At 44.8% G+C, this 27,527-nt stretch overlaps 1 protein-coding gene across 5 annotated transcripts in view; it reads right to left on the bottom strand.

Annotated features, from left to right (window-relative positions):
• The window catches only part of spata13 (spermatogenesis associated 13), a 39,079-nt gene that overhangs the window by 2,185 nt on the left and 9,367 nt on the right, over positions 1-27,527 (bottom strand). Inside the window, exons 2-12 of one of the 5 annotated variants that reach the window (XM_023999925.3) lie at positions 18,474-20,090; positions 12,322-12,381; positions 8,709-9,152; positions 5,704-5,854; positions 5,111-5,241; positions 4,524-4,703; positions 3,327-3,524; positions 2,424-2,603; positions 1,957-2,189; positions 1,683-1,812; positions 361-739 (exon numbers count right to left, since the gene is read on the bottom strand). In XM_023999925.3, coding sequence (XP_023855693.1) covers positions 361-739; positions 1,683-1,812; positions 1,957-2,189; positions 2,424-2,603; positions 3,327-3,524; positions 4,524-4,703; positions 5,111-5,241; positions 5,704-5,854; positions 8,709-9,152; positions 12,322-12,381; positions 18,474-20,090 — 3,703 coding nt within the window. Of the gene's footprint in view, positions 1-360; positions 740-1,682; positions 1,813-1,956; positions 2,190-2,423; positions 2,604-3,326; positions 3,525-4,523; positions 4,704-5,110; positions 5,242-5,703; positions 5,855-6,233; positions 8,658-8,708; positions 9,153-12,321; positions 12,382-18,473; positions 20,091-27,527 lie in introns of those variants that run through there. The other 4 variants (XM_023999926.3, XM_023999928.3, XM_023999927.3 and 1 more) reach the window with 4 other exon arrangements.

The following is a 27,527-nucleotide window of genomic DNA, read 5'->3' as shown; positions in this document are numbered from 1 at the left end:
GTTATTTTAATGGACAAAAAATTTGCTTTTCTTTCAAAAACAAGGACATTTCTAAGTGACCCCAAACTTTTGAACGGCAGTATTTGTATTTGTGTTTAATCAGTTAAAGCATACTAATTATAGTTGAACATGATAGAGTCAGTATACAAAAAAATAAGTTTGTGTGTGTGTATGAATGTGTGTTTAAGAGTTAGGCTACATGAAGGAGACATGGGAAACCTTTCCCATCTTCCCAACAACCCCCTCTTCTAGTCGCCACCCCTTTCCTCCTCAGTATCTCCTTCCTTTTCCACTTCCCTCATCAGTCTCTCCGTCCCTTTCCACTTCCCTCATCAGTCTCTCCTTCCCACTCCTTCTCACCCATCTCCTGGTCCTCCTGTACCCTCTGTCTCTCCCTGGCGAAGGCCTGCAGCCAGCGTTGTCTATCCTGGGATTTCCTGCAGCAGAGGTAACACAGGGTCTCCAGGGTGGAGCTGTTCCGGAGCCGCAAGGCGTTCCTCAGCAAGATGCCCAGCTCGGGGTCCCTGCCATCGGGCATCTGCAGCACCGATGTGTTGTCCATGTCCAGGCGACCACGGTAGTGCAGCAGGTCGCGGCGCAGTACGTCCTTCTTACAGAACACCAGCTGGTGGTCGAACAGGAAGAAGCTGCGCTGCTGCGTCTTGTTGCCCTGCCGGACAATCCGGGTGAGTTCCCCAGAGTGGATCAGCTCCGAGCTGCGCTCCAGAACATCCGCTCCCTGGGAGAGAGCACACACACAGAGAGAGAGAGAGAGAGAGAGAGAGGGGGTGAACCAGTATCTGGGCAGAGGAGACAATGAATATGACTAGTCTCATCTCTAGCCCAGTTTGCTACCATTCATTTTCCCATTAGACAGCTCTGCAAGCGTTATGTCAAAATACATCAGATACTCACTAAATATGGAGTTTCGCTGAGCAACTATCGTCATTTACTGTCGTCTCACCAGGTATGTACATCCCCCAAAAAGTCTACATAAAAATGTACATGTGCCAAATCCACCTCTTCAGAAAGCTCTCTAAAAACATACCTTATATGGTCTACTTAACCTACTTGATCTCTAAAAACATACCTTATATGGTCTACTTAACCTACTTGATCTCTAAAAACATGGTCTACTTAATCTACTTGCATTAAATATTATTACAGGTTGATGACATTGTAGATGATATTGTAGATGATAAAATCAATGATCTTTAGGGATAGAGTACTGCTGCTGGATCAGCCGACATGTACGTGGTAGTAATGAGGGATTTTATTGCTGGTACCGAAGAGGTGATTTGAGACTAGTCATTCATTGTCTCCTTCTCTGCACAGATACTGGTTCAGAGAGGGTGTTGCATTTGTCAGATCATTGTATGAGTCATTGTCTACATCTTAAATGGTTAGTGCTAGCCGGGATCCTTGGGAAGTCTCTACCCTAACCCCTACCATAACCCTTAACTATTTTACATTTCAACCTCAAATGGGGTAGGGACCCCGGATAGCATGGACCCATGTTAAACGACACCTCATTTCCCAGACTGAGTACAGGAGACGAGCACAAGGTTGAAATGGGTTTCGATGCAAAGCCTTAACATGAACACTGTAACAGCCATGTAATAATATGGTGGTAAAAGGTTTCTGCTACAGTAACAATGTAAAGAAGTAGTGAGGAGCCTCACCTCCCAGCGTAGGATGGCCACCTGCCAGTGAGCTATGGCGTCAACACTCTCCAGCCTCCTTTTCCCCTCGTTGATCAGGCTCGCCACATTCCTCATCGCCTCGTACGCGTCACTAACTCCACCATAGTCACTACAGAACACAACATCAACAGCATTCGAGAGTGTGAAAAGGTTTGTGTGTGTGTGTGTGTGTATTCGTGTGTGTGTGTGTGTGTGTGTGTGTATGTAGCGAAGTTAGTAAAGGAAAAAGTGGTCAGTGTGTGTTGTGGCCTACCTGTGGTCTTTGGGGGTGTATTTGAGCAGCGCTCCCAGCTGCAGGGGGTACTTGCAGATCTTCTGGACGGGCGTGAGCAGGAAGCCGGCGATGGAGATGTCGATCATCTGCTGCAGCAGCCGACAGGCCTCAAAGAAGTGCTTGTACCTGCCCAGCTTCATGAGGCGCTGCAGCTCCCCACACGCTGCAGGGTGGGTGTTACAGTACTCAGAGTAGATGGAAAAACCCTCCCCCTGAGAGAGAGGATAAGAGGATGGGGGGGTGAGTGAAGAGGGTGAGAGTGGGTAAGGAAGGAAAGAGTGTGGGAGGGGGGGGGAGAGGGGCAAAATAGTTCAATAGAGCCAAACGGGGATATGACTGTGTTGAAATGTATAACTGTGTAATGTATTCACAGAGCAAAAAGATAAATGGTGGAAAAACGCTGGATCCAATTCTGAAAAAAGTTTGTGTACAAAGGGTATAACAACCTGTAAGAGGAAACAGGCTCCTATCTCACTGAGGTGAGGCTGGTCTGTGTTGTACTTCTTCTCCAGCTCTTTGAGGAACTGTCTCTGGAACTTGTAGATGTCCTCGATGTTACTGAAGATGGTCTTTAGCTGCAGCTCAGTGAACATGCCCGGGTGTTTACCACACTGACGGATATAGCCCTGGGAAAAGCATTAGACATTTTGTCTGGATCAAAATTAGGCTTAAGTGGTGGGGCGTGGCCAATGGTGTGGTCTCCGATCAAACATTTTAGAGGCCCTCCTGTTGGGCGCAGTGACAAAATGTAGCTGTTTTAAAGCTAATGTGTACATTTAAAGCTAATGTGTACATTTATACACATTTTTTACATGAGACAGAGAAAATGTGCAGTTTTAAAGCAAATTTCCTGCAATTCTACACATTTCACCATAGCTCATGCTATCTGAGCGACACAAACAAACAAAATCAATGGGGGGCCCCCCTGACTGTCTAGCTTTTATTTTTGTGATTGTTAGTTCTCAAAGATGATCTTATCACAAAATACACTACTAGTATGTTATCTTTTCTACATACTTTATATCTGGTTTTAGTCGTTTAAGTTAACACTGGAAAAAAATGTCTAACCTGAAAATAATTTAAATAAAAATAAATAACACTAATTAAAAATGTATGTATTTGGACATAGGCGCTGAAAAAAACAGGTGGCCCACCCAAGACTTTTCTATGCAGAAAGAAACACTGACATAGATGTTGTGTTCAATGCTAAGGTTTGACCAGCAGGGGGAGCCAATGGGCAGAAAAGCTGGTGGCAATCCAGAGCCCTAGTTGGAATATCAGTGATGATGGTGGAAAGAGATTGGTTAGGGTTGGTTAATGTTGGTGGTTGTGGTCGAGCCTCCACCCACCTCACAGATGTCCCGGAGATGTTTGATGTAGATGCGTTCAGTATTCATGATCTCTTTGACCACGTTAGTCCTCATCTGCTCACGGTGCTCGGCGCTGTGTGTTTGAGTGTCCCGGGTGTCAGTGTGTGCGTCCTCTTGGTCCAGAGCACAACTCTCTACACTTTCTGCTCCTGAGTCCTCCTCCTGGTTCACACGAACCTGTCAATCAAACACACTCCCCCACGTTACTAGGGCAACCACAGTCACACAGTCCACCTAGTTAACTAGCACCTAGAAATGAAACTTAACCCAACCTACATCCCTATGGTAACATTGGAAACACCATGTATGGTTAACAAGCCCCTGTCTGTCAACAACAATCACCAATAGGGGAAATTACCAAGCGGTCACCCACCTGTCAATGAACTGGCCTCGCCATGGTTACCATAGCTTGCCTTAGTAAGACGCAACTGTCAATCAACACAAGTCGCCAGGGAAACCACTGAAACGTCTYAACCCCTCAGCCCTTGAACACACACTACTAAGGGGCGTGGTTGGCGCTAAGCCAGTTTCAGATCCTTTGGCTGGGAGGGTCTACAGTAAACATCAATTACACAGGGAGGTCAATGTCCACTTAGACAAAACATGGACACTTCTTATATTTCAACAACCTAACCATCATGTCTTGTACAGACAGTTGTTTTGTTTGTGGCTCTTTTAAACATTTGTTTTTAGCTTTATGGCCTGATCTATATCTTGGTGTTGTGTAAAAATATCAATAAAACATGAAGAAATGGTGAATAATTGACTGATTGAAATTGAAAATTAAGAGTTAGTGCACCAGACGGACTTCTTGCGGATAAAAATCAGCGCGTGATGACATAGTGCCCACAAAATGTATTTTTCATGTACCGAATAAAATTCTAAAGTTCAATGTGTTTGCATCGCATCTTCAACTCTACCGATAGTTCTGTAACAAAAACTGTTGAGTTAAATAGCAAATGTGCTACTCTGGTCTTTGGAAATTTCTTGCATAATACATTTTACCGACACAAAATGATCCCACCATGTCGAACTAACAAATGATCTGTCGGCATTTATAAAATTGTACCGAAACTTCCTGTTTCCATCACAGCTGTTGCGATGTTTTTATTTATTTATACGGTATGACTACTCACATAAAAACTGTGGATGGAAAAGTGATTAGAGTAGTTTTACCCTGACGAAGCTAGAGGGGAACCAGGCCTCCCTGTCTGCCCCCATGCCCCACCACCAGTCCTTGTGAGGGGCCTCCAGCACCCGGATCACATCCCCCGCCTTGAACGCCAGCTCCTGCTCCTCCATCGTCACATGGTCCCACAGGGCCTCCGCATACACTGCTTGACCCTGGCTTATCCACTGACACACACACACACAGAGAGATAAAAAAAACTATTACATACATCAGACTGTCTGATGGCTGAAGGTTTTCCAGTTAAAGAAATGAGAAGTCACATTATTCCCCTGATGTTTCTCTGTACTCAGAGTTACAGAGTCAGAGTTTTATGTAATGACAGACACGCACAGATAAATACAGAATTACATGCACAGCACACTCATGTCCTACACACAGATTATGCTTGGACTTGGACACCAGAGCCGTGTCCAAAATTTGACCAAAACAGATCACACACAATCACATAGAAATAGACACATCAGAGACGAATTGGCAGAAACGGCATGTTGACTTGGAGAGACTTTACGTCTGTTGCCCGGAACGGTAACAGAACACACTCTGCAGGTAAACACCCAGGTAGGCAGCTCACCTGGCTGAGAGCAGACAGCTCCACCCCAGGCTGCAGGTACGTTGTGACGTCACTGAGCTCATCGAAGCTCCACTCCTCCTCACTCACACTGTCACCATCCACCGCTGCAGAACGCTCTGAGCCGGCGTCTGCTTTGGGGAGGAGAAGACAGTCAAACATTATACCTGCTCACACACTGAATGAGGGGAAACATACTTTTACATTATACTTTCAAAGAGCTCGTCTGCTTTGCTGTTAATTTACAGACACTAGACCCACTGCCTCATTCTCACAGACCCTCACCACTCAACCCCACTCTGCCTCATTCTCACAGACCCTCACCACTCAACCCCACTCTGCCTCATTCTCACAGACCCTCACCACTCAACCCCACTCTGCCTCATTCTCACAGACCCTCACCACTCAACCCCACTCTGCCTCATTCTCACAGACCCTCACCACTCAACCCCACTCTGCCTCATTCTCACAGACCCTCACCACTCAACCCCACTCTGCCTCATTCTCACAGACCCTCACCACTCAACCCCACTCTGCCTCATTCTCACAGACAAGCGCTCTCCATCTTCATTCCTCTCTTTCACACACACACACACCCTCAACACTGAGGACTCTGTGTAGTTTGCGTCGTCCGAGGCGGTCCAGTCCGATGGGGGTGCTCTGGGAGAAGGTGGAGGGGCGGAACCTGGCCGACACCGCTTTGTAGGGGGGCACCTGGTGGGACGGGACAGGGGGGCGCGACAGAGGCTAGAGGGGCATGGAGAGGACAGTGTTAGGGCCTTTGGGGACAAATCACAAACAGGGCATTATTTTACATACTGGGCATTTCCTCTGGAATACAGGTGGTGTAAATGATTTCACTGAGTTATGAACTGTAAGGAAATCAGTAAATTCATTAGGCCCTAATCTATGGATTTCACATGACTGGAAATACAGATTTGTACAGTACCAGCCACCAGTGTGGACACCCTACTCATTCCAGGGTTTTTCTTCATTWTTTACATTGTAGAATAATAGTGAAGATGTCAAAACTATGAAATAACACATATGGAATCATGTAGAAACCAAAAAAGTGTTAACCAAATCAAAATATATTTTATATTTGAGATTCTTCAAAGTAGCCAACCTTTGCCTTGATGACAGCTTTGCACACTCTTGGCATTCTCTCAACCAGCTTCATGAGTAAGTCGCCTGGAATGTATTTAAATTAAAATGTGTGCCAGGTTAAAAGTTAATTTTGTCGAATTTCTTTCCTTCTTAATGAGCCAATCAGTTGTGTTGTGACAAGGTAGGGGTGGTATACAGAAGAAAGCCCTATTTGGTAAAATACCAAGTCCATATTATGGCAGGAACGACAGTCCATCATTACTTTAAGACACGAAGGTCCGTCAACACAGAACATTTCAAGAACTTTAAAAGTTTCTTCAAGTGCAGTCGCAGAAACCATCAAGTGCTATGATGAAACTGTCTCTCATGAGGACCACCACAGGAAAGGAATGCCCAGAGTTACCTCTGCTGCAGAGGATAAGTTCATTAGTAAACTGCACCTCAGATTATTTGGGCTGCAAATGCTTCAGAGTTTAAGTAACAGACACATCTCAAAATCAACTGTTCAGAGGAGACTACGTGAATCAGGCCTTCATGGTTGAATTGCTGCAAAGAAACCACTACTAAAGGACACCAATAAGAAGAAGAGACTTGTTTGGGCCAAGAAACACAAGCAATGGACCTTAGACCTGTGGAAATCTGTCCTTTGGTATGATGAGTCAGAATGAGATTTTTGGTTCCAACCGCCGTGTCTTTGTGAGACCGAGTAGGTGAACGGATGATCTCTGCATGTGTGGTTCCCACCGTGAAGCATGGAGGAAGAGGTGTGATTGTGTGGGGTGCTTTGCTGGTGACACTGTCTGTGATTTATTTAGAATTCAAGGCACACAACCAGCATGCCTACCACAGCATTCTGCAGTGATACACATATGTGGGAACTCCTTCAAGACTGTTGGAAAAACATTTCTCATGAAGCTGGTTGAGAGAATGCCAAGTGTGCGCAAAGCTATCAAAGGCAAAGAGTAGCTACTTTGAAGAACCTAAAACATATCTTGATTTGTTTAACACTTTTTTGGTTACTACATGATTTCATGTGTTATTTCATAGTTTTGATGTCTTCACTATTATTATACAATGTATAAAATAGTAAAAATAAAGAAAAACCCTTGAATGAGTAGGTGTATCCAAACTTTTGACTGGTACTGTATCTGTTGGTCAGATACACAAAAAGGTAGGGGCATGGATCCTAAAACCAGTCAGTATTTGGTGTGATCACCATTTGCCTCATGCAGCGCGACACATCGCATAGAGTTGATCAGACTGTTGATTGTGGCCTGTGGAATGCTGTCCCACTCCTCTTCCATGGCTGTGTGAAGTTGCTTGATATTGGAGGGAACTGGAACACACTGTCATACATGTCGATCCAGAGAATCCCAAACATGCTCAATTGGTGATATGTCTGGTGAGTATGCATGCATTGAAGAACTGGGACATGTTCAGCTTCAAGGAATTGTTTACAGATTCTTGCGACATGGGGCTGTGCATCATCACGCTGAAACATGAGGTGATGGTGGCAGAGGAATGGCACGACAACGGGCCTCAGAATCCCGTCACCGTATAGCTGTGCATTCACAATGCCATCGGTAAAATGCTAAATGTGTTTGTTGTCTGTAACTTATGCCTGCCCATACCATAACCTTACCGCCACCATGGGGGACTCTGTTCCCAACGTTGACATCAGCAAATCACTCGCCCACACAACGCCATATACGCATGCTGCCTGCCATTTGCCCGTGAAGAGAACACTTATCCAACGTGCCAGTGGCCATCGAAAGTGAGCATTTTTCCACTAAAGTCAGTTACGACGCCGAACTGCAGTCAAGTCAAGACCCTGGTGAAGACGACAAGCAGCCAGTTGAGCTTCCCTGAGAAGTTTGACAGTTTGTGCAGAAATTCTTCAGTTGTACAAACCCACAGTTTCATCAGCTGTCCAGGTGGCTGGTCTCAGACGATCCCGCAGGTGAAAATGTTAATGTCCTGGGCTGGCGTGGTTACATGTGGTCTGCGGTTGTGAGGCCAGTTGGATGTACTGCCAAAATCTCTAAAATGACATTGGAGGTGGCTTATGGTAGAGAAATMAACATTCAATTCTGGCAACAACTCTGTTGGACATTCCTGCAGTCAGCATGCAAATTGCACACTCCCACAAAACTTGAGACATCTGTGGCATGGTGTTGTGTGACAAAACTGCACATGTTAGAGGGGCCTTTTATTGTCCCCAGCACAAGGTACACCTGTGTAATGATCGTGCTGTTTAATCAGATTCTTGATATGCCACACCTGTCAGGTGGATGGGTTATCTTGGCAAAGGAGAAATGCTCACTAACAGGGATGTAAAAAAATCTGTGCACAAAATGAGAGATAAGCTTTTTGTTCATATGGAACATTTCTGGGATCTTTTATTTCAGCTCATGAAACATGGAACACTTTACATGTTGCGTTTATATTTCTGTTCAGTATATATCTAGCCATTGTTTAGAGGTGAGGTTCTTACAGAAGGCAGACGGTCCTCTCTCTCCTCAGCTCCTCCAATAACAGACATTGGCCGTCTCCTCCGGCACTGGAGATCTCCATTCATATTGTAGTTCTCTGTGCTGTCACTGTCCTGCGAGTCTCCATTGCTTTTGCAGTCTTGACAGGGAGTTCCATTTGTAGTCCTCTCCTTAGGATGTAGCTCCGTCTCCTCCTCGGGGATGGCGTACTTCCTGGCTACCAGCTGAGCGTAGTCAGAGATTGGCCGAGGCCTCGATCGGCCCGCCCTTTGCCTGGGGATGAAGGACGTGGACGTTTCTGTGGAACCTATTTTCGTCGGTGACATGGGTGAAGTGGGAGACTCTGGGGGACATGTTGGTGTGAGAGAAGGGGTACTGGTGGCTGAAGGAGGGGGCGTCTCTTCACCCCCTAATAGTGCCTCTCTGCCCTGTTCATCTAACGTACCCTGAAGGTGAGAGCAAAGGTGAAAGGTCAATGAGATGCCCCACAATGTTTGCTTCTAACAAACATCTGCAGGAAGGAAGGTCTGAATCAAAAACAGAGCATGCCATTTAGTTGACGTGTCATTAATGTGGAAAGTTATTACTAATGTCTTTGGACTCTGTAATATGGAATATATATTTGCACATTCTATTCCCCATATCACATAACCTCAAGAAATAAAAAGGTCTTATCAAATTGTATGTGTACACACAAGTAGGAGCGATAGCGGAGTGCACATTTATTCCTATTTAGGTTACTGGTCATTTGAAAAATAGAGCAATGTTTAGGCTGTAACTGACCAGAAAGCTTCCTACTGTAATGTGTTCTGTTTTAGGCTAGTTTGACATTAGTATTGGGTTTTTTTCAAAGAGAGAGGGGTAAATCCATTTGAATTCAATCACTTTTTGACAGTACCCCTTTTAAATTTGAACAAAACCTTTCATACATACAGTGCGTTCAGAAAGTGTTCATATCCCTTGACTTAGTCTACATTTAGTTGTGTTACAGCCTGAATTCAACATGGATTAAATAGATTTCTCTCACCCATCTACTACACACAATACACCATAATGACAAAGTGAAAACATGTTGACATTTTTACTAATTTATTGAAAATGAAATACAGACATCTCTTCTACAGAAGTATCCACACTCCTGAGTCAATACATGTTAGAATCACCTTTAGCAGTGATTACAGCTGTGCCCCTTTCTGGGTAAGTCTAAGAGCTTAGCACACCTGGATTGTACAATATTTGCCTATTATTATTTTCAAAATTCAAGCTGTCAAATTGGTTGTTGATCATAGCTAGACAACCATTTTCTTTTTTTATTACACCCCTTTTTCTCCCCAATGTCGTGGTATCCAATTGTTAGTAGTTACTGTCTTGTCTCATCGCTATAACTGCCGTACTGGCTCGGGAGAGACGAAGGTCGAGAGCCATGCGTCCTCCGAAACACAACCCAACAAAGCCGCACTGCTTCTTAACACAGCGCGCATCCAACCCGGAAGCCAGCCGCACCAATGTGTCGGAGGAAACACCGTACACCTAGCGACCTGGTCAGCGTGCACTGCGCCCGGCCCGCCACAGGAGTCGCTAGTGTGCGATGAGACAAGGATATCCCTACCGGCCAAACCCTCCCTAACCCGGACGACGCTAGGCCAATTGTGCGTCGCCCCATGGACCTCCCGGTCGCAGCCGGCTGCGACAGAGCCTGGGCTTGAACCCAGCTAGCACTGCATCCTTAGACCACTGCGCCACCCGGGAGGCCCCAGACAACCATTTTCAAGTCTAGCCATAGATTTTAAGCGGGTTTAAGTCAAAACTGTAACTCGGCCACTCAGGAACATTCACGATCTTCTTGGTAAGCAACTCCAAATTAGATTTGGCCTTGTGTTTTAGGTTATTGTTCTGCTGAAAGGTGAATTCATCTTCCAGTGGCTGGTGGAAAGCAGACTGAACCAGATTTTCCTCTAGGATTTTGCCTGTGCTTAGCTCAATTCCGTTTCTGTTTTATACTGAAAAACTCCCCAGTTCTTAAAGATGACAAGCATACCCATAACATGATGCAGCCACCACCATGCTTGAAAAAAATGGAACGGTACTCAGTAATGTGTTGTATTGGATTTTCCCCAAACCTAACTTTGTATTCAGGACAAAAAGTAAATGACTTTGCCAATTTTTTGCAGTATTACTTTAGTCCCTTCTTGCAAACAGGATGCATGTTGTGGAATATTTTTATTCTGTTAGGATTCCTTCTTTTCACTGTCAATTAGGTTAGTGTTGTGGAGTAACTACAATGTTGTTGATACATCCTCAGTTTTCTCCTATCACAGCCATTAAACTCTGTAACCGTTTTAAAGTCACCATTGGCCTCTCCGGCAAATAAGTCAGTCTTTCTTCCTATCTTCATAGTGACTGGGTGTATTGATACACCATCCAAAGTGTAATTGGTAACTTCTCCATGCTCAAAGGGATATTCAATGTCTGCTTCTTTTTTTATTTATTTTTTATACCTATCTACAAATAGGTGATGATCTTTGCGAGGCATTGGAAAACCTCCATGGTCTTTGTGGTTGAATCTATGTTTGAAATTCACTATTCGACTAAGGGACCGTACAGATAATTGTATGTTTGGGGTAAAGAGACGAGGAAGTAATTCAAAAATAATTTTAAAAACACTATTATTGCTATTATTGAGTCCATGCAACTTATGTAACTTCTTAAGCAAATTTTTAATCCTGAACTTATTCAGGTTTGCCATAACAATGGGGTTGAACACTAGACTCAAGACATTTCAGCTTTCCATTTTTTATTAATTTGTAAAAAATTACTAAAAACACAATTCCACTTTGACATTATGGGGTTTTGTGTGCTGGCCAATGACCGCAAATCTCAATTGAATCCATTTTAAATTTGGGCTACAGCAACAAAATGTGGAAAAAGTCAAGGGGTGTGAATACTTTGAGGGCACTGTATTTTTCTGTTGCTCAGAAAGTACATTTTTTGACCCGAATGCCAAAACATTCAAGAGATAAAGGTGTTCAAAGTTGACCCATTTTGCATACCCCACCATACCATGTCTTCCTTACTGAAGAAAAAAATAATAACAATAAATATACATACACACACACTTGAAGTCGGAAGTTTACATACACTTAGGTTGGAGTCATTAATACTAGTTTTTCAACCACTCCACAAATGTCTTGTTAACAAACTATAGTTTTGGCAAGTCGATTAGGACATCTACTTTGTGCATGACACAAGTAATTTTCCCAACAATTTTTTACAGACAGATTTCACTTATAATTCACTGTATCACAATTCCAGTGGGTCAGAAGTTTACATACACTGAGTTGACTGTGCCTTTAAACAGCTAGGAAAATTCCAGAAAATGATGTCATGGCTTTAGAAGCTTCCGATAGGCTAATTGACATCATTTGAGTGAATTGGAGGTGTACCTGTGGATGTATTTCAAGGCCTACCTTCAAACTCAGTGCCTCTTTGCTTGACAATTTGCCCAGGTCCAAAAATTCACTTTGACAACTTCTTCCATGGGCAAACATATATGGAACGTTTTGTTTAAATCAAAAGGGATGGTGTCAAATAGTGATTGAATTCAAATGTATTTACCCAGAGATGTCCTCTTCCCTCCTGGTCCTCCTGATCTTGGTCTGGTCTGGTCCATACGCACTGGAAATGTACACAGTGGATCAGCACCATGGTCAAATGACAACCCACTGGCAGGCCTCTGTCCTGAGGCCTGGGTCTCCCTCTCCTTTAGTCCTCTACTGTACGTTCCCCTGCTTCTCGCTCTTCAACCAAAGTAAATGTGCTCCTTCCCCTCATCTTATCAGCTAAAATCTGCCATCATGGTCCTCGATCAAATAAACCAGTCTTCTGATCGACCCCTAGTCCTCTAACAACCCTAGTGTATTATTCCTGGTTGTGTCTGTAGCGTTTTCCTACATCTCCCTCTGTAAACTTTCGCAGGCTCAGTGTGACTAGTGGACTTTGTCCCCGTGGCCTGCCTGCTGTTGAGGGCAGAGAGGGGCTGGCTGGGGGGAAAGGGAGGTGACAGCAGTGCATTTACTGATAACCAGACAGCCAACCAGCCACAGCACACTGGGACGGGAACACTGCTTGCTTACGCAATCCCACCACCACCAATCATAAACAAATCCTAATAATTAACTGTGCCTGTTCTACTCCTTCAGAGTGGCTGGGCTCCACAGCTGGCCTCTACATGTGACCCTGCTGGGAGTCACACAATCAAAGTAGGGACAAATACACTGCCAACGCTGAGAAACAGAGTAGAGTGACAGTAGATACAACACGGGGCTGGAGCCAATCAGCTGGGCTGTAGAGCTTGATTGACAATTGACTTGACCAATTAGGGTAGCTAGGTTTGAGTGATGTTAAGACTGTCACATGCTTCCTAGTCAAAACAGCTCATGTACACATTAACATTTTGTATAGTTTTGGTGTTCGGCAGGTTCTTTTTCCCAGCTGTTCGCGCACACATTTTTTCTTGAGGCAAGTCGAAGTTCAGTGGACGAAGTCTACGCCCCTTCATCAGTGAGTGGTCAACAGTACTACTCTTAAGCCCTATTCAGACAGGATGAGTTTTACTGGGGGTGGTCGGGTAATGTAATTATGTACACAAGCACAAAACACCATGTGTAATTTTAGCCCCATCTGAATCTGCCATGTCAGCAATTGTTACATGGCACGAGAGTAACAATTTCAACCAGAATAACATACTGGTAATACTAGTCGGTGCAAATCGACATCCATGTGTTTTGAGAGAATTGTCTGAGTTTGACAGGTGTTGCTTGCAGTTTCAGCAAGAAAACAATAACTTCAACAAAGTGCATAAGCTATATATGAATGGCCTGCATGTATTCACTTTCACAATAAATACTTTGTTTATATGTTTTGTGTACGAATTGAATATTGCCAAATGCATCAGTCAAAAATATGATGCCTATTTAATGGAACCCTTGCTGTTAATAGATCACAGAGCAGCAGCATACAACTGACCTAAACGTAGGGTGCAGGCCAYGCAGCAGGCTGTTAGCCAGCCTGCCAGCTTAGTGGAGTCTGCCACTAGCAGACAGTGTAGTCAGCTCAGCTATCCCCATTGAGACCGTGTCTGTGCCTCGARCTAGGTTGGGCAAAACTAAACATGGCGGTGTTCGTCTTAGCAATCTCACTAGGATAAWGACCTCCTCCATTCCTGCCATTACTGAAAGAGATCGTGATACCTCACATCTCAAAATAGGGCTACTTAATGTTAGATTCCTCACTTCAAAGGCAGTTATAGMCAATGAACTAATCACTGATCATAATCTTGATGTGATTGGCCTGACAAACATGGCTTAAGCGTGATAAATTTACTGGTGTTAAATGAGGCCTCACCTCCTGGTTACACTAGTGACCATATCCCCCGTGCATCCCGCAAAGGCGGAGGTGTTAACATTTACGATAGCAAATTTCAATTTACAAAAAAAAAAAAGTGACGTTTCCGTCTTTTGAGCTTCTAGTCATGAAATCTATGCAGCCTACTCAATCACTTTTTATAGCTACTGTTTACAGGCCTCCTGGGCCATATACAGCGTTCCTCACCGAGTTCCCTGAATTCCTATCCTATAGCAGATAAAATTCAAATTTTTGGTGATTTTAATATTCACATGGAAAATTCCATCATCGACTCAGTGGATTTTGTCCAACATGTCTCTGGACCTACTCACTGTCACAGTCATACTCTGGACCTAGTTTTGTCCCATGGAATAAATGTTGTGGATCTTAATGTTTTTCCTCAATCCTGGACTATCGGACCACCATTTTATTACGTTTGCAATCGCAACAAATAATCTGCTCAGACCCCAAACAAGGAGCATCAAAAGTCGTGCTATAAATTCTCAGACAACACAAAGATTCCTTGATGCCCTTCCAGACTCCCTCTGCCTACCCAAGTACTTCAGAGGACAAAAATCAGTTAACCACCTAACTGAGGAACTCAATTTAACATTGCGCAATACCCTAGATGCAGTTGCACCTCTAAAAACAAAAAACATTTGTCATAAGAAACAAGCTCCCTGGTATACAGAAAATACCCGAGCTCTGAAGCAAGCTTCCAGAAAACTGGAACGGAAATGGCGCCACACCAAACTGGAAGTCTTCCGACTAGCTTGGAAAGACAGTACCGTGCAGTATCGAAGAGCCCTCACTGCTGCTCGATGATCCTATTTCTCCAACTTAATTGAGGAAAATAAGAACAATCCAAAATGTATTTTTGATACTGTCACAAAGCTAACTAAAAAGCAGCATTCCTCAAGTGAGGATGGCTTTCACTTCAGCAGTAATAAATTAATGAACTTCTTTGAGGAAAAGATCATGATCATTAGAAAGCAAATTACGGACTCCTCTTTAAATCTGCTTAATCCTCCAAAGCTCAGTTGTCCTGAGTCTGCACAACTCTGCCAGGACCTAGGATCAAGAGAAACTCAAGTGTTTTAGTACTATATCTCTTGACACAATGATGTAAAAAATCATGGCCTCTAAACCTTCAAGCTGCATACTGGACCCTATTCCAACTAAACTACCGAAAGAGCTGATTCCTGTGCTTGGCCCTCCTATGTTGAACATAATAAACGGCTCTCTATCCACCGGATGTGTACCAAACTCACTAAAAGTGGCAGTAATAAAGCCTCTCTTGAAGAAGCCAAACCTTGACCCAGAAAATATCAAAAACTAAAAATCGGCCTATATCGAATCTTCCATTCCTCTCAATTAAAAAGAYAAAAGCTGTTGCACAGCAACTCACTGCCTTCCTGAAGACAAACAATGTATACGAAATGCTTCAGTCTGGTTTTAGACCCCATCATAGCACTGAGACTGCACTTGTGAAGGTGGTAAATTACCTTTTAATGGCGTCAGACCGAGGCTCTGCATCTGTCCTTGTGCTCCTAGACCTTAGTGCTGCTTTTGATACCATCGATCACCACATTGTTTTGGAGAGATTGGAAACCCAAATTGGTCTACACGGACAAGTTCTGGCCTGGTTTAGATCTTATCTGTCGGAAAGATATCAGTTTGTCTCTGAATGGTTTGTCCTCTGACAAATCAACTGTAAATGTCGGTGTTCCTCAAGGTTCCGTTTTAGGACCACTATTGTTTTCACTATATATTTTACCTCTTGGGGATGTTATTTCGAAAACATAATGTTAACTTTCACTGCTATGCGGATGACACACAGCTGTACATTTCAATGAAACATGGTGAAGCCCCAAAATTGCCCTCGCTTGAAGCCTGCGTTTCAAACATAAGGAAGTGGATGGCTGCAAACTTTCTACTTTTAAACTCGGACAAAACAGAGATGCTTGTTCTAGGTCCCAAGAAACAAAGAGATCTTCTATTGAATCTGACAATTAATCTTGATGGTTGTAAAGTCGTCTCACATAAAACTGTGAAGGAACTCGGCGTTACTCTGGACGCTGATCTCCTCTTTTGACGAACATATCAAAGAGCTGTTTCAAGGACAGCTTTTTCCATCTACGTAACATTGCAAAAATCAGAAACTTGTCCAAAAAATGATGCAGAAAAATTCATCCATTCTTTTGTTACTTCTAGGTTAGACTACTGCAATGCTCGACTTTCCGGCTACCCGGATTAAGCATTACATGGGCTTGCTCCTACCTATCTTTCCGATTTGGTCTTGCAGTCATACTTACACGTACGCTACGGTCACAAGACGCAGGCTCCTAATTGTCCCTAGAATTTCTAAGCAACACAGCTGGAGGCAGGGCTTTCTCCTATAGAGCTCCATTTTTATGGAATGGTCTGCCTACCCATGTGAGAAGACGCAGACTCGGTCTCAACCTTTAAGTCTTTACTGAAGACTCTCTCTTCGTGGGTCATATGATTGAGTGTAGTCTGGCCAGGACTGTGAAGGTGAACAGAAAAGGCTCTGGAGCAACGAACCACCCTTGCTGTCTCTGCCTGGCCGGTTCCCCTCTCTCCACTGGGATTCTCTGCCTCTAACCCTATTACAGGGGCTGAGTCACTGGCTTACTGGTGCTCTATCATGTCGTCCCTAGGAGGGGTGCGTCACTTGAGTGGGCTGAGTCACTGACGTGATCTTCCTGTCTGGGTTGGCGCACCCCTTGGGTTGTGCCGTGGCGGAGATCTTTGTGGGCTATACTCGGCCTTGTCTCAGGATGGTAAGTTGGTGGTTGAAGATATCCCCTCTAGTGGTGTGGAGGCTGTGCTTTGGCAAAGTGGGTGGGGTTATATCCTTTGTCCGGGGGTATCATGCGCATGGGGCCACAGTGCCTCCTGCCGCCCTCTGTCTCAGCTCCAGTATGTTATGCTGCAGTAGTTTATGTGTCGGGGGGCTAGAGGTCAGTTTGTTATATCCGAGTACTTCTCCTGTCTTTATCCGGTGTCCTGTGTTGGAATTTAAGTATGCTCTCTCTAATTCTCTTTTTCTCTCTCAGAGACCTGAGCCTAGGCATGCCTCAGGACTACCTAGCATGATGACTCCTTGCTGTCCCCAGTCCACTGGCCGTGCTGCTGCTCCAGTTTCAACTGTTCTGCCTGCGGCTATGGAACCCTGACCTGTTCACCGGACGTGCTACCTGTCCCAGACTGCTGTTTTCACATCTCTAGAGACAGCAGGAGCGGTAGAGATACTCTTTAATGATCGGCTATGAAAAGCCAACTGACATTTACTCCTGAGGTGCTGACTTGCTGCACCTCGACAACTACTGTGATTATTATTATTTGACATGCGGTCATTTATGAACATTTGAACATCTTGGCCATGTTCTGTTATAATCTCCACCCGGCACAGCAGAAGAGGACTGGCCACCCTCATAGCCTGGTCCTCTTAGGTTTCTTCCTAGGTTTTAGCCTTTCTAGGGAGTTTTTCCTAGCACCGTGCTTCTTCACCTGCATTGCTTGTGCTGTTTGGGGTTTTAGGCTGGGTTTCTGTAAGCACTTTGAGATATCAGCTGATGTAAGAAGGGCTATATAAATACATTTGATTCGATTTTTGAAGGCTGGGGGGCATTCAGGATGTACTGTTTAGCTCCCATCTGAAGGCTGGGGGGCATTCAGGACATACTGCGGGTTGCCAACATATCCTAATAACTATGATCACACTTCCTCAATTCAAATATTATGGTGACACTATACCAAAAAATGGTTTGGTACGGTTTAGAAACTTGGGAACCAAGTTCGCGTTATCAGTAGGGCTAGGCGGGATACCGGATTTGACTATATACTGGTATTGATGCCGAGACTGGTTTGGGTTTTTACTTTACCTTCCCTAACGGTATTTGAAGGTTTAGTTTGTTAAATATGATATGTGTGGCACGTCCATTTTTAACACCGCTACTTGAGTAATACCTCTCCGCTCTCTCTCCATGCAGTGTTCCTCACAGACCTAGCCCCGCTCTCTGTCACTCAAGGTTCACATTTTTGTTGCTTGACCACAAGCCATTTGCTTTCAGTCTGCAAGGTCAATGAAGCACATGTAACAATGTTGACGACAACGACGGTGTTTCCACTTTGCTTCTTAATATAAATCCACAAGCCTTCTATGATCAAATCACTGTTCCCTTTGAACCCGCTGATCAACAGCAATATGTAGAGGATGGGGTCACCACCAGCATATCACTTTCACCTGATAACACCTTTCAGATCAGTAGACACGCCATTCCAAAGCACTACAGGACAGAGCCAGTGTAGCATTTTGGACTATCAAAGTATTCTCTTACCTGCTTTGGTTCCGTCTTTCCCTCTGCGTTGACGTCTGGCTGGTGTTTGCTGTGACTCCCACAGGGCTCCCCCTGGGGGTGTGGAGCGGAATCACACCGTGCTCTCCACCCGTCTCCCTGTCTCTCCTGAGGCCTGTCCCCCTCACACAGGCTGCTCCTCTGAGCACGAGCACTCAGGGAAAATGAGGTTGTAGTGAAAGGCTGGTTAATGCTGGGGAAAGCGAAGACATGGTCTGGTCCCTCCTGGGGTTCTATGGGGAACAAGGCTGGGTGGTACTTAGACTGGGGCTGGGGGTGGATGGTAGGCGTGTGTTCCAGTCGTACTGAAGTGCTGTTCCTCTTCCTCTCCGCTGCAGCTCTCGTTCTGGCAGGCGAGGGCCGGCGTTGGCGGTCGCTGGCGGGCAGGCAGGGCGTGCGGCGCGAGTAGTCGTCATGGAGACGGCTGAGGGGTGACAAGGGGGTCACGGGGGAGCCTGGGGAGGTGACAGGAGACGGGTTAGGCCTGCGTCTCACGGTCAGGTCAGTCATACTGCCCACTAGCTTCAATATGTGGCCCTTGGCCCCCACTGGACTCCTAAAGCGAACAGGGCTCTGGCTGCGGTCCCTAAGGTCACCGGATGAGGCACTGGCTGTTCTCTGGATGCTGGGGTCCCCATTGGCACCTGGGGAGTCTGTTTGAGGAGAGGGACAGGGGACTTTGTGTCTGAAAGGGCCCTTGAAGAGGTGTAGGTTGTCTGCACTCTTGCTCAGTCTGCTTAGCGCGTTCACGTTTTCATTCACACTCTCCTCCAAATGGAGGTTCACCTCTGACACTGAACCGGAGCCTGAACTTGGCCTCTGATTGGTTGAAACCCCCAGTCCTGGACCCTCCCCTCGTTTCCCATCCCCAGTGTCCAGCAGTGTGATGCGCCCCGCCCCGTACGCTCTCCGGATACTCCTGGAGAACCATGTGTTTCTCTGTAGTCCATCTTCCTCATCTACTACCTCCTCATCTTCATTGTCAGAACCATAAGGGCTCAACCCAGCCATCTGTTGGCCAATAGACACCCCATTGGAGACTCTATAGCCCTCCCCACATCTAAGTCTTGGGCTCTGATTGGTTGTGACCATTCCATTATCTCCACCCTGGATGGCTGCTGAGGTGTACTCGTCATCCTGATTGGCTGTCCCTCGGTTCTGGATGCCCTGGAGCACTGAGGAGCGTAGCTTCTTAAAYGAGCCCATGACGGTCAGCCCTGACAGGCCTGGCCAGACCTGCGGGACCCCGGCACTGGATGGAGGGCCCTGGAAGGAGAGGGGCCTGGTAGAGCCCTGACTGTCTCCAGGAACAGTGCACTTCTTCTGGGTAGAGAAGAGCCTCATGATCCTGGAGGGGTGGCCTATCACAGGGCTGGACCAGTTGGCTGTGTTGAACCCGTTCAGTCTACTCTCTTCACTGTTAAAGTCACAGGTCATGGGCTGCAGAGACTGGGGCACTGCCATCGAAACATGAGCCTTCAAGGGGTAAAGGTCGCTGAGGGGTCGGGCTGGAGGTCGAAGGTCAGGGTCGGATGTGGAGCCACGGCGGTAGGAGAGAGAGTCCTCGCTGGTGGACGGGGTTCCATCGCTCTGCCATGCCTAAAGAAACAATAGACATGTTATATCATTGTTTTATCACTCTTATTATGTACAGTGTCTTCCTTGAAGACACTTCGATTTCAATGTTTTATTATCCCTTATTACAATTCTAAACACAGGGAACTTAGAGGAAATTGCTGCAAGTGAAAATAAGAGCAGGTTATTGAGCCTATCCCTAGAACCCCCTAGTACCAGTAGCCTTTACCTAGAATTAACACTAGGCCTTTTATATTCACCTCATTTAGCAGATGGTCTTATTCAGAGCCACTTACAGGAGCAATTAGGGTTAAGAGTGCGTTGCTCAAGGACACAGACAGAATTCCCCCCCAAAACTAGTCAGCTTGAGGATTCAAACCAGAGACATTTCGGTTACTGGCCCAGTGCTCTTAACCGCTAGCCTACCTGCCGTCTCCTTACACACAGCCCTCAATGTGGAACAAGACAGCAGGTGTACACCGTCAACTCTAAAGACCTTTCATAAAGTATTTCACACCAGAGGCAAGCTCCAGAGGCACATAAAAACACACTGCGAATTCAGAATGTCATTCAGAGAAACAGAGAAAATACACATTATTCAAGTAACAGATGTAAAGAAGGCCTAATTATCTGTTCCTACAAATGAAGAATGAGTGCCACTGTCAGTATAATGTTTAGCCAATAATACTATGCATTTATGAGTGTGCGAACGGCATGTCGCTGTGAAGAGTGAATTGAATCTCTTACAGTAACCTAAACCTTCGTGTGCATGTGAGTGCAAGAAAAAGAGAGGGCATAAGATTCCTCTGCTTTGTCTCTACAGCATGTGTTTCTCAGCTTTGAGTGAGAGAGAATGAGAGAAAAATAGCACGTGTCTCTCACTGTGTGATGCCATGTGAATTTCTCCTTGGCAATGTATATTTTCTATGGGCAAGGAGCAGTCGGCCCCAGTGTAAGGATGTGTGTGTGTGTGCACGCGAGCGCAGCGGTTAATGCAGGCCAGTCTTCGATGAAAGGCTTTGTGAGCATGACTAAGCAATGAGAATCACTAATCCATTGTGATTAATGCCACAAATTGCCCATTTTCTCCAGATTTGGCCCATGGAGAGGGGGAAAGTTGGTGTGATCCCTGCCTGTACTTCCATCCTGGGATCTGTGCAGTTTAATGCTCTCTACATCCGTTTCCCTCACTCTACCTACCTCCCTCCCTCCCCGTCCACTTCTCTCCCCCTACACGTCTCTCTCCCCTTCGCTCCCCTTCTCTCTCCCCCTACACGTCTCGCTCCCCTTCTCGTCTCTCCCCCTCTCTCCACACGTCTCTACCCTCTCTCCACTTGACTCCTCTCACCCTCCATACTCCTCTCACCCTCCACCTTTCCATTTCGCCCTCCTTTCCATTTCGCCCTCTCCCTCCCCTCTCCATTTCACAGCAACTCAATTGATCTCACAGTAGCTCTGAACCTTTAATCAAATACAGACTTAATGGCTAAATTTCAGGACATTTAAACTGGGCATTTGAGGACATTTAAACTGGGCATTTCAGGACATTTATACTGGGCATTTCAGGACATTTATACTGGGCATTTCAGGACATTTATACTGGGCATTTAGGACATTTATACTCTGGCATTTTCAGGACATTTATACTGGGGCATTTCAGGACATTTAAACTGGGCATTTCAGGACATTTAAACTGGGCATTTCAGGACCCAATGTGATTGATTTGCCTGCCTTTGTCTGGCACAGACTTGCACTGAGCTTTTCCTCTCTGTAGCACAGGGATGGGCAACTGGTGGCCCGCAGCCCTCCTTTTGTAGGCKCGCGGACCAATTTCCAAAAACAGGAACAATTATTATCATTATAAAAAATAAAATAAGAATTCAGTTGGGGTCTCAACTTACTGTAGAGTTAGAATAGTAGAATACACAAGGTGCAATTTCAAAATTTGGTTGTGCATCAGCAGTTTCTCTCTTGTTATGTCAGCAAAAAATGTTTAGATTGGTAAATTAGTCTAGCCAGCTATCTGAAATTGCAGTAAACATGGTCGAATGAACAACCGGGGGGACCCCGTTGATTTTGTTAGTCTCTCTCACTCAGATATCATATTTAAAACATCTCTCCACCCTACGGCAAAATGTGTAGAATTGCAGGAAGTTAGCTGTAAAACTTTAAAAATGTGTCTCTGCCCCATGGCAAAATGAGTAGAATTACATGAAATGAGTTATAAAATTGTAAAATCTCTACACCCCATTGCCAAATGGGTAGAATCTTTTCTCTCTCCGCTGTCCCAACAAAATGTTGCTTAGGGCCCCCAAAAGGCTAGGGCCTGACTGCATGTGTGGGTATGGATGTGGGTTTGGATGTGGGCAAACAGACCCACAAGCCACCTCATCAGTTCAGATTTTTTTGTGTGGGCCCCATCCCCATCAAAGTTGCTCACCCTGCTCTAGCACCTGAGAGTGGGAGGTAGACTACATGATGTTAGCATACTCTTTTACCAAACTGATTCTCAACGCTACCTTTGCTGACAATTCACCCACGTCTCTCCATCACTCTCTCTCACCACTATTGTAAACAGAAGAAAACCCCTGCTATAAACTAACTCCCACTACCACCGTTACATACCATTCTTCTAGGCTCTCCAGTAAAACTAGGGCTGGAAGGTGTACCGTATTTGACTATATACTGGAATTGATGCACGGACTGGTTTGGATTTTTACTCTACCTTCTATAACAGTATTTCAATGTTTGGTTTGTTAAATGTGATATGCAACTCCGGCACGTATAATGTCCGTTTTTATAGTTTACTCCATTTGCTGCTGCATGCCACTAACTGCAGCCCTGCAGTTGTTCCACCACGGAGTCACCAGCACTTTCCTGCCGTTCACTCTGCTTTCCACAAGCAGTCTATAATTACATTATTTGTTTGTGTATCTTACGGTCTGAAAACTACCGTTTGCTAGTTTGTCTTTTCTTAGCAAGGTCTTGTTAAAATAATTTGTGTTAGCCACTAATGCTAATCGCCAGTTAGTACATTTAGCATGTTGGCCAGCTAAGTCACAGCAAATGTAACTAGCTAAGCTAATACAGACTGGTACCATTGCTGGTGTAAACCTAGATAAGAAAGCGTTGCACAAACATGCTTATCAGAGAGGAATATGCGATGCATGAATATGTTGGCTAGCTGGCTAAAACATGTAATGTAACCTCTAATTAGGAAACACTGACCAACATTTTGGTTCCCACCCTGTCAATAATTCCTCCCTGGTTCATTACTTCGTTGTCATGTCAAACAATGTATTCTACGTGCTACCCACTATATTCAAACTATAGAATAATCACTATATTTCCATGATTCCAACAATTCACCAATTAACTAGGCCTAGATGTTTTTGCCCATATCATGCTGTGTGAAACAGTGTGGGAAATGATAGTAAAAGTGAAGGAAATGCAGAAATGCTGAAAATGATTTTTGTTTGGAGTTGGATTGAACAGTATAAATGGAGAAAGCCCCATTGAAATCCCTTATAATGTATGTGTTGTCACACTAGGGTCATGAACTAATGAGAAAGCATATTTAGAACATGGATTATTCAAAAACATGAAATACCGCCAAAAAATATCGTGACCTGATATTTTGTCCATATCGGCAGCCCTAAGTAAGACAAGGTTGGGGAATGAAAGAGACTACTCTAGCACTGAAAGGGCACGCCAAGGCAGTCCTCTATCAATGCATTACCTCATACTCACCTTATCTTCCCACTCTACCACCCGCTCCACTACCTTGCACAATGCACACTACCCCTATGGCTTCTCTCTCAGCCTGGTGCCAACATCCACAGCCCAGTTGGGACCTGCTTTATTTGGCACGATACATCATAGGGTTCTGTTTCAAAGGAGTTGGAGTTACTGCCAGTACTTAAAATCTAGAGATCAGCCAACTTATTGTGTGTAGTTTTACCCTGGCCGGCACAATAAGCTGCGTAGGACAGTGGAAACTCCTACCGTACTAGCTGCTACTATACCCTCTTAGTACAACTAGTACATACAGTTGAAGTCGGAAGTTTACATACACCTTAGCCAAATAGTTTCACAATTCCTGACATTTAATCCTAGTAAGAATTCCCTGTCTTAGGTCAGTTAGGATCACCACTTTATTTGAATGTAAAATGTCAGAATAATAGTAGAGAGAATGATATATTTCAGCTTTTATTTAATTCATCACATTCCCAGTGGGTCAGAAGTTTACATACACTCAATTAGTATTTGGTAGCATTGCCTTTAAACTGTTTAACATGGGTCAAATGCTTCAGGTAGCCTTCCACAAGCTTCCCACAATAAGTTGGGTGAATTTTGGCCCATTCCTCCTGACAGAGCTGATGTAACTGAGTCATGTTGTAGGCCTCCTTGCTCGCACACGCTTTTTCAGTTCTGACCACAAATTTCAATGGGATTGAGGTCAAGGGCTTTGTGATGACCACTCCAATACCTTGACTTTGTTGTCCTTAACTTCTCTAGGCTAGGTGGGACGTTAGCATCCCAACTGGCTAACATCCGGTGAAATAGCAGAGCGCAAGATTCTAAATACACCATTCGTAGTATTAAACGTTCTTGTAAATACATGTATCTAACATCATTTAAAAGCTTKACTTCTTCTTAATCCAACCGCTGTGTCAGATTTCAAAAATACGTTTTGGCGAAAGCATATCTTACGATAATCTGATGACAGCGCACCGCACACACAAGTATAACTAGCATTTTCCAACCAAGCAGTAGCTGCACAAAAGTCAGAAATAGCAATAAAATAATCAATTACCTTTGAAGATCTTCTTCTTTTGGCAATACAAAAGGTTCAATCTTCACAATAAATGCTTGTTTTGTTCGATTAAATCCATTTTTATAGCATAACACAATTTTTAAAAGGCTTGTGTCATGAGTTCCGTCTCCAACTTTCGACGAAACATTCGATGTAATTACTCACACTAAATGTACGTTTATCTAGTCATGGTTGGTTTCATTGCAATCCTCTGTTTGTTAGTAACACAACCATACCTGATGGTTATTTTTACGGCACGTATTGACCGAAAGGAACTGATTTGAACACACCAAACAATGACCTCATTGTGCGCCAATGATATGACCAGTGCTTCTTTGATTGACTGTATTTCGGCCCAATGACCACTGATCGTCTTGAAATCTAGCTTGGTAGATAGCCAATGAGCTGAGGTAAACGGCAATATCTCATGGTTATATCCGGGAAGACAAGCTCTTGAACGAAAGTCGAGCGTTACACAGCCATTCACCATTGAAATTTCTACCTGAAGGAGCCACTTTGTTTGCGCGTAGCAGTATTGAGTCGAGATCATTTTCCGCTATTTTATTGAAAGAATTATGGCTAGTAAAACTGGAATATCAAAGGCAAAGTCCAGCTATACAGATCTACATGATATTATTGACAAAATTAATAGAGAAAGTGACACAGATTTACAAGAAGATGTGTCAGATTGTGAGACAAGTTTGGACTCCCAATTTGAAGAAATGTTTTTGTATCAAATATTATTCGAGTTGTTTGAGATATTTTTTACATGTATTTATTCTAAACATGGAATAGAACAACAGATCACCAAAATGATTGAGGTTCCCTACTCTATATATAATCTGTGTGTCTGTCTTTATTTCACAGTCCCTACGATTCTGATTGGGTGCCCCCACTGCCAAGGTGCCCATCCCCCACATGAGCTCTTTCATCTAGCCGGACCCCTGCTGTCTCCGGCTCCACACCTACCCCCGCCAGGTGTGAAGTCTGTGACAAAGAAGCAGAGGTGGGGAAGAGATAAACCTGCAATCAGAGGGGAGGAGGGTCGTTGGCACTCTGTGCTAGAGGAGGATGTGGCGCCTCCACCTCCAATATTCAGACCAAAAAGGCCATCAGGACATCAGCTAGACATGACCTCCAAGTACAGCCCCATGCAACTTTTTCAGCTGTTTTTCACCTCATCTGTTGTTGATTCCCTGGCGTTGAACACTAATAAGTATGGTGCTAAGAAGCAGGCAGGCAAGAAAGAGGGATGGAAGCCCATTTCCATGTCAGATCTTTTTTGTTACCTGTCAATGGTCATTTACATGGGTATTGTGAAGCTGAAAACCCTGAAAGACTACTGGAAAACTGCTCCCCTCTATCAACTGCCTTTCCCCTCCACRMTCATGTCATGCAAAAGGTTTCTGACAATCTCACGGGCGCTTCATATCAGTGACCCAGAAGTTGATGAGAACAACGAGAAGACGAGGCACAGCAAGGTTTGATAAGCTCTGCAAAATAAAACCTCTCTACCCCAGCATCGTTGAGGCCTGCAAGACCTATTTTCATCCTGCCCAGAACCTTTCCATCGATGAGAGGATGGTAGCCTCAAAGGCCAGAATTGGCCTAAAACAATACATGCATAACAAACCAACTAAGTGGGGTTACAAGCTGTTTGTTTTGGCTGATTCTGTGTGTGCATACACGTGCAATTTGTTTGTCTATGAGGGGAAGAGCAGTTTTGCGACCGGTAAGGGACTCAGTTATGATTCCGTTATGCAGTTAATAGATTTTCAGCTGCTAGGGAAGGGCTACAAACTTTTTGTGGACAACTTCTACACAAGCCCTACCCTGTTTGCAGACCTGAGGAAGCTGGAGGTGTGGGCTTGTGGCACCATTCGGACCAACAGAGTGGGCTTTCCGAAGACAAAGGTGAACGACATGCCTAAGCGGGCTGAGCGGGGGACCATGAGATGGATTCGCCAAGATGGCCTGCTGTTTGTGAAGTGGATGGATACCAGAGAGGTGGTCATGTGCTCCACTATCCACAAGTCCTTCAGTGGAGATCACGTCGTCAGGCGTGTGAAGGGCGTTACTGGGGCATCGACCACCAAAAATGTCCCCATTCCTTCAGCTATCAAGGACTACAACAAGGGCATGGGAGATAGCTGAAGGAATGTGGACCTGTCAGATGCACTAATTGGCTACTACAATGTGCTCCACAAGACAATGAAATGGTACAAGACATTTTTCTATCATTTCATTGACATTGCTGTGGTGAATTCCTTCATCCTCCAGAAGGAAATGGCTAAGAGCTGTGGACAGCCCCACATCTCACAGCTAGCCTCCCGAGAGCTGCTCATCCAGGAGCTTGCTTGCTACAGCAAGTCTACTGCAGCACCTTCTGTCCCCTCTGCTCCAACCAGTGCTGTTCACCTGCCCAGATTCATCTCTGCAGGCATGAATGTGCCTCAGGGCAAAAAGGGCACAGTGGGGAGGCGTCGTTGTGCCCTTTGTCACAGGAAATGCCCCATCACCTGCACCACTTGTTCAGTAACCCAGAAAGAGACTGCTATTGGGCATGGCATCAGCAGCACAATATTGTGTAGAGGACTGAGGGACTTCACAATATTGTATATTATACATTGAATGTGTGTAAATAG

Source organism: Salvelinus sp. IW2-2015, linkage group LG14, assembly GCF_002910315.2.
Source record: "Salvelinus sp. IW2-2015 linkage group LG14, ASM291031v2, whole genome shotgun sequence".
NCBI lineage: Eukaryota > Metazoa > Chordata > Actinopteri > Salmoniformes > Salmonidae > Salvelinus > Salvelinus sp. IW2-2015.
This window is presented reverse-complemented; position numbering and strand designations above follow the sequence as displayed.